The 10,883-nt window shown below is 41.6% G+C and overlaps 1 protein-coding gene across 1 annotated transcript; it reads right to left on the bottom strand.

The window, feature by feature from the left end:
• Window positions 1–1,032: 1,032 nt before the first annotated feature.
• Window positions 1,033–1,416, bottom strand: LOC147482090 (uncharacterized). The gene has a single exon (XM_086579190.1). The coding sequence runs from the start codon at window positions 1,414–1,416 to the stop codon at window positions 1,033–1,035; it is 384 nt and encodes a 127-aa protein (XP_086435316.1).
• Between the last annotated feature and the right edge of the window lie 9,467 nt (window positions 1,417–10,883).

The raw sequence follows: 10,883 nt of genomic DNA, 5'->3' as shown, positions 1-10,883 counted from the left end.
TATTTACTTATTGAGCTCTGTAGCTTTTCTAGTTTATGCATGCATACTACTTACTGAACTTTGCAGCTCTTCTAGTTTATGCATACATTTAAAACATTTTATGTTATATGACATGTACTACTATGCATACTCTACCTCTGATGCCCCCAAAATTCATTTGGAATAACAATAGGTGACCCTAGCAGGCTAAACAGATTAAAATGAGGCATAACTAGAATCTGATCAAGATATCATGGAAGCCATTCAAGTTAACTGTAATTGAGAGTTCAATCGCAATAGAGACATATGTCTTTGCAAAAATAACTTGGTGCCATGAGCACTACACTGTGTTTAATAACGATAGGTCCTATTTATTAAAAAATGAATAGGTTATCGCCAGAATAGCAGTGGGGGAGTCTTCCTCAGCACTATCATGCTGATATAGTTCCAGGCCAATGATTGCATGCTAGGATCTGGATCCAACCCAGATCTTCCCAGAAACCCCTATGTTTGATATTTTGAGAGCTCCAGGAACTGGCATACAGTTCAGGCTTTCAAGAACACTATCTCTTGTTCTAAGTCAAATTGGCGTATAGTTTACTGAACAATTAGTGTGGTCCGATTCCCTAAAGGCTTAATCTATTGAGGATAATCGCAGTTTGAAAGAACTAGCGTACAGTTTCAGCTGCATGGGAATTAGAAAGGATTTGGCATACAGTTCAGCTTTCCCATACTCAGTATCACTGGTTCTAAAGCAAATTGGTATACAATATTCTTGAACAGATAGTGAGAAGATAATTCCCTAAAGGCTTAGTCCATTGTGGATAATAAATAAAAAACTGATAAAAGGAATAAATTTAATGGCAATGTGGAGAACTTTATTGATGAATTAAGGAGGAGTGAACAATACATAAAGAAGTATAGAATAACAATTTACTGATAGTATTTGTGAAGGTGTTGTGCATTCCATGGTTTGACAAGAATGTCCCATTCAACAGTGCGTAGGTAGTAAAAACCAGTTCGACCAACCTTGTCGATGATGTATGGTCCTTCCTAATTGGGCCCAAGCTTGCCGTTGGGCTCTAGGATCTTGTGCAAAACTAGATCTCCAAATTTGAAAGATCGAATCCGAACTCCCTTGTCGTATGAACTTTTCAGAATCTGCTGGTTAGTAGCTAAGCGAAGTGCAGCACCTTCTCGTTTTTCATCTAGGAGATCCATTTCTCTACATAATAACTCCTCATTGTCTAGAGTGTGCACAATGTCTGACTTCTGAGTAGGAGCTACCAGTTCAGGAGGTATGACAGCCTCAGTTCCATATGTCAGTGGGAATGGGGACTCACCAGTTAATTGTCTAGGAGTAGTTCGGTATGCCCATAGGACCTTAGGTAGTTCCTCAATCCATAATCCTTTTGCGTCATCTAATTTATGCTTCATGTTATCCAAAATGACCATATTAGAGGCTTCAGCCTGGCCATTGCCTTATGGATACCTTGGAGTTGAGAATAGATGGGTAATGTGAAACTCCTCACAGAGTTCAACGACCATTCCTCCAGCGGACTATTGCCCATTATCTGATATGATAACCTTGGGTATGCCAAACCTGCATACAATGTTGTTCCAAATGAACTTTCTGACATCTTGTTCTTGAATGAAGACAAGGGGAACTGCTTCTATCTAATTGGTGAAGTAATCCGTTGTGACCAGTAAGAATCTGACATTGCTAGGAGAGGGTGGTAGAGGTCCTACAATGTCAGTTCCCTACTGTGCAAATGGACATAGGCTGGCCAACGGGTGCAGCTCTGTTGCTAGAGCATGGATAAGCGTATATTTTGACATTTTTCACATTTATGGGCAAAAACCTGTGCTTCCTTTTGCATGTATGGCCAAAAGTATCCTTGCCTTAGGATCTTGAGAGCTAGTGTTCTATCCCCAGGGTGGTTGCCACAAATTCCTTCATGAACCTCTCGCATAACCTGTTTAGCAAGGTCTGGGGAGAGACATCTGAGATGAAGTCCCAAAAAGGACTTCTTATACAGATCATCTTCAAGGAGGGTGAATCTGTGTATCTTTGCAAGCAGACACCTAGCTATATTCTTATCCTCAGGGAGTGTCTCGTCTTTGAGGTAGGACTTGTATGGATCCATCCGATTTGGAGTGGTGGCTAGAATAACACAAACTAGTATAACTGTGAGTGCTTGGATGCTAGATTTCTCTTGGAACTTTATAGGGATGGAGCGAGACTCGTTGTTGCCCAACATCAAGGCAACATACGCCAAAGCATCTGCGTGCCAATTTTTAGTTGAGGCAGCTGATAAAACTGAATATTCTCAGACTTGCCTTGAAGACCCCTCACCAGTTCCAGATATTTGGCCATTCGTTCGTCTCTGGCCTCATATCTTCCATCAACTTGGAACACAACCAGCTGTGACTCACTAAAAACTATGAGGTATGTTAGGCCTAAGTCGAGAGCCATTTTGAGGCCAGCAAGTGTCACCTCATACTCTGCCTCATTGTTAGAGGCATTCCAACCTAATCGGATGGAATTCTCTAGTCGCATGTTATCAGGAGTAACTAACACAGCTCCCATTCTGGGACCTCTGTCATTTGAAGATCCATCCACAAACAGTCGCCACCTGGAGCTCAACTCCCATGGGTCTGGACGGGTATTTAGAGATTCAGGCAGGATGCCATCATATGAACTGGGGGTGGTTGAGTCATACCCAGTGTAGGTCATTGGGAAATCTCCTAAGAATTCTGCTAGTGCCTGACCCTTCTCTGAGATTTGTGGGTGGGACTGGAAGTATGGTCGGAACTTCTCTGCTGCAAAAACAAGGGCTAAAACGACTCTTTCGAGTTTAGGATATCTCGTTTATGTAGGGAGGTACGTTTGGCTCAAGAAATAGACAAGTTTTTCAACCTTCTTTTCATCCACACGTATCAATACAAAACTAATATCGTAGTCAAATGAATAGAGAAAAAGACTCAAAACTTCTCCCTCAACTGGTTTGGAAAGGATTGGTGGTGCCCCTAGGTACATTTTGAGCTGATCGAATGCTTTTTGGCATTATTCTGTCCATAAAAAAGAGGTATTCTTTCACAGTAACTTAAACAGAAGTTTGCACTTATCTGAACTCTTAGAAATGAACCTGTTCAGGGCTGCTAGCCTGCTTGTGACTTTTTGAACCTCTTTCATGTTTTTAGGTGAATGCATCTTTATGAGCGCCTGGATCTGATCTGGGTTTGCCTCGATTCCTCGCTTAGTAACCAGTACCCTAAAAACTTCCCTAATGAGACAGCGAAAGCACATTTCGCAGGGTTGAGTTTCATGCGATACCCTTGGAGAACGTCAAATGCACGCTTCAAGTGGGAGAGATGATCTCCTCGTTTTAGGCTCTTGATCAAGAAATCGTATACATACACCTCCATAATGTTACATATCAATCTTCCAAACATTTTGTTCACCAACTCTGGTATGTGGCCCCCATATTTTTCAGTCCGAACGACATGACCTGATAACAGTACATGCCATCCTCGGTTGTGAAACTCGCATGCTTGTGGTCTTCCTCATGTAATGGGATCTGGTTGTAGCTAAATGATCCATCTGTGAAAGATAACAGTTCATGTCCAGCCGTCGCATCTACCAATTTGTCAATCCGCGGTAGAGGGTAACTGTCTTCTGGACATGCGCGGTTTAGATCCGTGAAGTCAATACATATTCTCCATGACCCATTCTTCTTACGTATTGAGACAATATTGGAAATCCAGGTGGGGAAATTGATCTCCCTGATAAAGTTAGCTGCCTTCAGTTTTTCAACTTCGGCTTTTACTGATTTGGATCTGTCAACACCTATCCTTCTGGGTTTCTGCTTGACCACTACTACATCACTGTGGACATTGAGCCAGTGACATGCCACATGGGGGTCAATCCCTGACATTTCTTTGAACAACCAAGCAAACACGTATTTGTGTTCTCGAAGGAAGTGTATGAGAGCCTGACGCTCTTCAAAACTCAACAAGGTGCCGATGAAAGTGGTTTTTGACAAGCTCCCTCCCACAATTTCCACTTTCTCTAACGGCTCTAGTGAGGGGGGACCCTCCTTTTCTCTTGGGACCAAGTCCGGGAGAGGGGGATCCAACTATAATTGCTATTTGGCGGGTTGCCCCACGTCCATTGGTTCGAAAGGGAGTTGGGAATGCTTCGTCGCTAGTGCGTAGCATGCTTTGGCAGCCACCTGATCCTCTCTGATTGTCTCAATTGTCCCATTATATGGGAACTTTAGACATTGGTGATAGGTGCTGGGAACAGCTTGGAGTTTGTGCAGCCAGGTCCTGCCCAAGATCATGTGATAGGGTGTGTTAGCTTTTACCACAACAAAATTTATGATTAGAGTTACCAGACCAGTAGTAACAGGTAGTTGGATCTCCTCAACTGTTAGAGCTTTGTCCCCTCTGAATCCATAAAGGTTGGAGTTGGTGGCGATCATCACAGAATCATGCATCTACAACTTTTTGAATGCATCATAGTATAACACATCTGCTGAGCTGCCTGGATTAACCAATATGCGATGCAAATCATAACCATCAGAACTAGTGCATCCTCATGTGGGCTCTGGATGCTATGACAGTCAGCCTCTGTGAGCCCGTAGTCAGTTCGGTATTTATGATCCTCATTTGCTTGGTGATGCACATCTGATATCGCGCACCCTTTTCAGTGATCTACCCACTTCGTTTGCTTGCCTTTCCGGAAATCATATTTATTTGGAGGCGGCTATTGAGTGCTCCAGTTCTTGGGGGATCCTGAACTGACGTGTTGATCTCCTCAGGCTGTACTGTGTTTGCCTGTTCGTGTGCTACAAACTGCTTCAAATACCCCCTTTCAATCAAATCATGTAGTTCATTTTTTAGAGTCCTACAGGCTCTAGTGCTGTGACCCTTACTCTTATGGAACTTGTAGTAGGTCCTTTGGTCTCTGGTACCCAAGGAGCCTGGGTTAAGCGGAGCTGGCCATTTAAGGTAACTCTGATTCTTGACCGAGTCTAGAACCTCATCTGGCATTTTGTTCAAAGGGGAGAAGTTTCTGTCCATCGAGGGAAGAGCTTCTTCAGCTCCTTCTACAAGTGACTTCTTCTGTGGTTTTCCATCTACACTACTGGTTACATTCTGGTACTGTCCTCTGGGCATCCATCCCTTTGATGGGGATTTAGCCCTTTGGCAGCCACAATGACGGTCTCTTTTCGGTTTTTGAGGGGAAGAGTTCCCTTCTCGAAGGGCCACAGAAGTTGTCCGACTAGCCTTTTTTGCTTCCTGACGTCTGTTCAGGACATCCTCCTCCCACCTCGCATGAGTCTCAACCCTGTCTAGGAGTTCCTCTAAATCATGGGGTGGTTTCCTAGAAAGGGATCCGAATAAGGCGTTGTTTTCATCCAACCCTTGTTTGAAACCTATTATGGCAGTCTGTTCATCGCAAGAATCTATCTGGATAGAAATTTCCATAAATCATTGCATGTAGGACCTCAATGCTTCTCCATCTTTTTTCTTGATGTTGAACAATGTGTCAATCCACTTTGGTTAGTGCTTGTTGCATGAGTAAATGTCTATGAAGGTCCTAAACATTTCTTCTGAGGACCTGATTTGCCGCTCAGGTAACCTATGGTACCACTGGAGCGTAGATCCAGACAGGAAAGCTTTGAACTCTTGACACATGACGTGGTCATGCCTTTCATATTATCCCATGGTTGCTCGATATTAGAACATGTGATCCACCAGATCTGACTTGCCATTGAAGACACTAAACTTCGGTTGCCGATAACCGCGGGGGTAAGGCTTTCTCATTATTCGAGATGCGAAAGGAGATCTGCTTGCCCCCATTATGGCGGATTAAGCAAGGGAGTCTTGCATTTTTCTCCCCTTGCATGTCATCCGATGCATCTGATGGATTAGGTCATTCTTCTCAGTTTCCCATACAGTTTCTTTGGTAGAATGCTTCTTGGTCTGAGCTCATTTCCTATGTTGAGGGTCGACGTCACGATCCTGGTCAGTTGACTCTGGTTCGGATGCTGTATCCAAGTCCTTATTTGAGTTGTTATATTCTGACTCAGATGTCTCGCGTCTAGCTGGACCCCCACGCCTTGGGTTACTTACATGACCACCTTCTAGAAAGTCATCATCATCGAGATCGATGAGTGGCTCTTTCTCTATGTCAAATTGATACAAATGCCTTAGTAGCTGTACTTCTCGTTTAAGATTGCTTTTTTGCTGTTCCAGAGCCTATACTGCCTGGCTTTCCTGAACAGACTCTGGGTTGGTGAGGACAACATTATCACCATCATGACACTCCTATTGAGCATTATTCCTGGGGCCTGCACCGGGAGCTGCTGGTTCGTCGGTGCTGGTTATAGGTCTTTGGAGGGGATTACTTGCATTGTGGTGACCGATATTCTCCTCCCCCCCCCCCCTTCAGGTATCTCGTGCTCTTCTTCTCTCACAGTGACGCTGCATGTGGTTGCGCCACCCTTTGTTTTCTTTGCTCTTGTCATCACAATGGTAAGAGTTTTTAAATTAAATCAGTCATTTAGAACGAATGTTTACCTACTTTCGTCCATACAGACGGCGCCAAAAGATGTAGGGGAGTTTTCGAGTATCCCCTGATCTTCCTCTATGCCTTGTGATCCAGAAGCTTTTACTGAGTAGAGAAGAGATAGAACTGCCTAGCGGCTGCCTACGTATCTCCTTGTTTATTAGAAGAATGAAACCCTATTTTGTGTAGTTCCTGTTTCGACCCCCACCTACGTGGCAAACGTCCATTAGTAGGGGTCTCTATTTTATTCATTTAATCAACAGGGATAAAGCCCAATTCGCAATATCATGGATCAATGTACAGGCCCATTAACTCATGTGTCTAAGGTTGAACCTTAGCCACATGGCTTGCCACTAATGTACATTGATTTATGTCCAGATTCATTTCTTATCAAAGAGATAATTATCAGATGAGAGTTATAGTCTATCATAATTACTCAAGCTACAAGATTACTTGAGCTACAAGGACTCTCTACTCTACCTCTATAAATACCAAACTATTTTTCATAAGGAACTACGTGGAAACTTGATCCCTAGAGAATAGATCTTGGGTACGTAGGCAGCCATTATTTGGTTCAGTTTCAACTCCCCCAACATCAAATTCCTCTGTTTCTTAGTCGTTCTTTACCATTGCTCGTTGTGTTGAAACGGTTTTTTTGCCGAAACATAATTGGCGCCCTCGTGGGGAATTTAGAATTCATTATCACGTGAAACAATCAAGATGGTAAGCACAAGAAGCAGACCAAATAGTCGACATATTCCTCCTGCTAATAATACTCGCAACCCTCGAAATTCAAATCGGCCAATGCAAGAACCGTTGAACAATCAAGTTGCTCCTAGTGGTAGGATCAATTCGCAACATCCAACTGTAGTAGTGCAACCGCCACCGCCACCGCAAAAGGCAGTACAACTGCCGGCACCAACCCTAACAGTCTTGAAACAAGAAAACCGACATGTCAGTAATCCTCCATGCGGTCCGCCGTCTGTCCATGTCGATCCTTCAGTTGACATGGATATGGACGTGGACATTACTCTCACACCAACTAATGGAAAAGGTGATAGTAATAGCCAATCCACTCCTAATACGGTTGAGCGTGAGTTACGACGAGTCAAAAATTTAAATAGGAACTTGAGATCGGAAACAAGATGACCATCAGCACCACCATGTGATATTTGTTCGTGTTTGATCGTGCACTGATCTGAAATCTGGATCACGTGAGTACCTCATTCACGCTAAACTTCATGGCGAGAGCACGTCGTTATGAGGCACGAACAGCGCTCTACCACCAACGGCCATGTTGCTTTGCCAACCAGCCCTGAGCCTAACTGAAACCTCCGATAATTCACGAATTTTTTCCGATTGTCCATTTTCCTATCGTTTACGTTTACACGACACATTGTTATACACTCCGCTTACTCTTTTATTATTCCAAGTTTTCCTTGATTTTTCTTCTCTTCTTTGCCATGTGTTCACATGACAAAGAGGGGGCGGTGTTTCGACCCCCACCTACGTGGCAAACATCCATTAGTAGGGGTCTCTATTTTATTCATTTAATCAACAGGGCTAAAGCCCAATTTGCAATATCATGGATCAATGTACAGGCCCATTAACTCATGTGTCTAAGGCTGAACCTTAGCCACATGGTTTGCCACTAATGTACATTGATTTATGTCCAGATTCATTTCTTATCATAGAGATAATTATCAGATGAGAGTTATAGTCTATCATAATTACTCAAGCTACAAGATTACTTGAGCTACAAGGACTCTCTACTCTACCTCTATAAATACCAAACTATTTTTCATAAGGAACTACGTGGAAATTTGATCCCTAGAGAATAGATCTTGGGTACGTAGGCAGCCATTATTTGGTTCAGTTTCATCTCCCCAACATCAAATTCCTCTGTTTCTTAGTGCGTTCTTGACCATTGCTCTCGTTGTGTTGAAGCAGTTTACTGCCGAAACAGTTCCTAAGAGCGAATCCCTCTGGTTTATATAGGAAGAGCTACAAGAGTCCTAGGGTTAGGACTGTCCTCACTGCTTGTGAGTTCCCTTCCATATTTGGACTCTGCCTTCCTATTAGGATTTCTCTCCTTATAGAAGTCTGAATCTAGACTATATCTTATGTTAGGTAAGTTTCGTTGTTGGTCATAATGTCCCATCGTGTATGGGAAGATTATATCTAAAAGGTAACTCCTAAGATATGTCATCACAATTCTTTCCTTATCATCAGAGATCGCCATCTTCAATTTTCTTATGTTCAGGAACTGTCTATATTAGTTCCTAACGACTTTGAGAGTTGTCAAACTTAGAGGCGGTCAGCCACGTGCCTAGCACATGTCCACTAAACACTCGTGCTAAGCACGAGATCACTTATTCACAGAACTGATCCGATGGTCCTCGTCTCATTCGGGACATCTATAATTTTAGGTTATTTTCCATACACGTGTCATTTGTTCAATGACGGGAAATCCCCCTTACAACGGAACATCAGACCCTCAGAGAATAGCAGCCACATTTTTAGCACAGTTTCACTAGAACACATCAGAGCATTAGAGATGTACTCTCGCGTAGTGATAAATACGCTAGGACCCAACTTCATCAAGGAGAAGGATCTTCTAGACGTCGAGACTAGCCACACACGGATTCTGACTAGGCAGTTCCCTAGTGTCTGTATAGATAGTTTATAATTTATGTTTTATCTTTAGTTTGTTGTTTTATTTTTCTTTATTATGAAATTTAGTATAAGTTTAATTATATGTTTAATATTATATATGCTTGTTTTATTTGTTTTCTTATGGAATTTGGTATATGAGTAGAAGGTAATACAAATACATCATGCCAAATTTTTTTATTTTTTCTTTCTGCATTTCATATGTTTTCAAAAATACAAAAACCCAAAAAGATATTTCATAGTAAAATAATTATCCTTAGTATAATAAACCACGTATTTCTAGTTCTATATCAAACAACCCACGCCCCAAACTTATTTAGGGGTGGCGTATTTTCATCAGGAAGAATATAATACAGGTGTATCGGCGTTTTTGCTTATGTTTCCATGGTTATCTCTTTCTTTATCTCTTCATACTTTGAGGACAAAGCATATTTCTATTTAGAGGTGGTATAGTAACATTTTGCAAAAACTATGCATTTTCTATAATAAATATAATAGTATATTTCTTCCTTTCTAAATTTTTTTTTGAAAAAGGCCAAAAATATTTTTCTGTTTAGTATTAAAGAGCCTTGTTTCCTTTTTCTAGGATGAATAAAAAGTTTAGAAGTCTCATTATAGCAACATAGTAAGGTCATGCTCTTCGAACTTATACTAATACGTACAATAGTTTCTGCATCTTTTCATGAATGGCATGCATCAACATTTGTTTGTATATAGTAGTGAGTTTCCGAGACCAAGGTTAGAACAATTAAGTTCCATATCCTGTGAGGATCTAGCCAAAAGCCTCATCTGAATGATTATTGAGTGATGACACAAAGGATGTCCGGATAGAAAGACCACACGCCCACTTGATTAATCACCACGCCATATCCTAAGAGAGAATTTTGGCCCTTTTTGGATCGATACAGCCAAATAAAAGTTAAAAACCTAAAAAGATAGGTTTTCCTCTAGTTACCCCTCTTGAGCCTTCACCATTTTCTAAAAGTCTTTTTATTCTTCGCCACAAATTCCTGACCTGTTACAACACACAATAAAAAGCTTACCCAGCTGACAAGTTGCCCCATAACACCTAATAAAGACCTCTACCTCAACTAGGAGTAAGATGATGTGATAATAAGTAGTAGACGTGAATTCTCGACCTCGGCTCCTCTGACTGTCATTGAGTATGTGAGGAAATGTGTGCCTATTGCACACTGGAGTTAGCAAAACTTGAGTGAAAAAAAAAATATGAGAGAATTTGTGTTTAGATGCATACCTGTGAGAACCTACTTAAGGACGTTATCCAAAGGATCTAGAAACGACCATGCTCGAACATTTCATTGTAAAGATCACTGCATGCATGCTCATATGTAGATGTTTTGATTATTTTATGTATATTAACTGGAATTTCAAAAGAATTAATCATTGTTTTCCCCGCTAGTGAGATGTATACATATATGAGATTAATTAAGGGAACAAGCCTTTGTTACTGAGTCGTTGTAGTATAAATGAAGTTTGTGAGTATCTTCTCTAGAAAACTCTCACGAGGCTATAACTCGTCCACTAGGGAATTCCTAATGGTTCAAGGCCTTGTTGCATACAGTCAATGCAACCGCACTCTGCGAAATGAGACTTAGTATAGGACAACACATTTTTTGCCACTTATCGTTTT

Source organism: Coptis chinensis, chromosome 8, assembly GCF_015680905.1.
Source record: "Coptis chinensis isolate HL-2020 chromosome 8, ASM1568090v1, whole genome shotgun sequence".
NCBI lineage: Eukaryota > Viridiplantae > Streptophyta > Magnoliopsida > Ranunculales > Ranunculaceae > Coptis > Coptis chinensis.
This window is presented reverse-complemented; position numbering and strand designations above follow the sequence as displayed.

Coding starts and splice junctions, on each gene's coding strand:
- LOC147482090 (XM_086579190.1), bottom strand. CDS start 1,416: ATGAAGCATAAATTAGATGACGCAAAAGGATTATGGATTGAGGAACTA.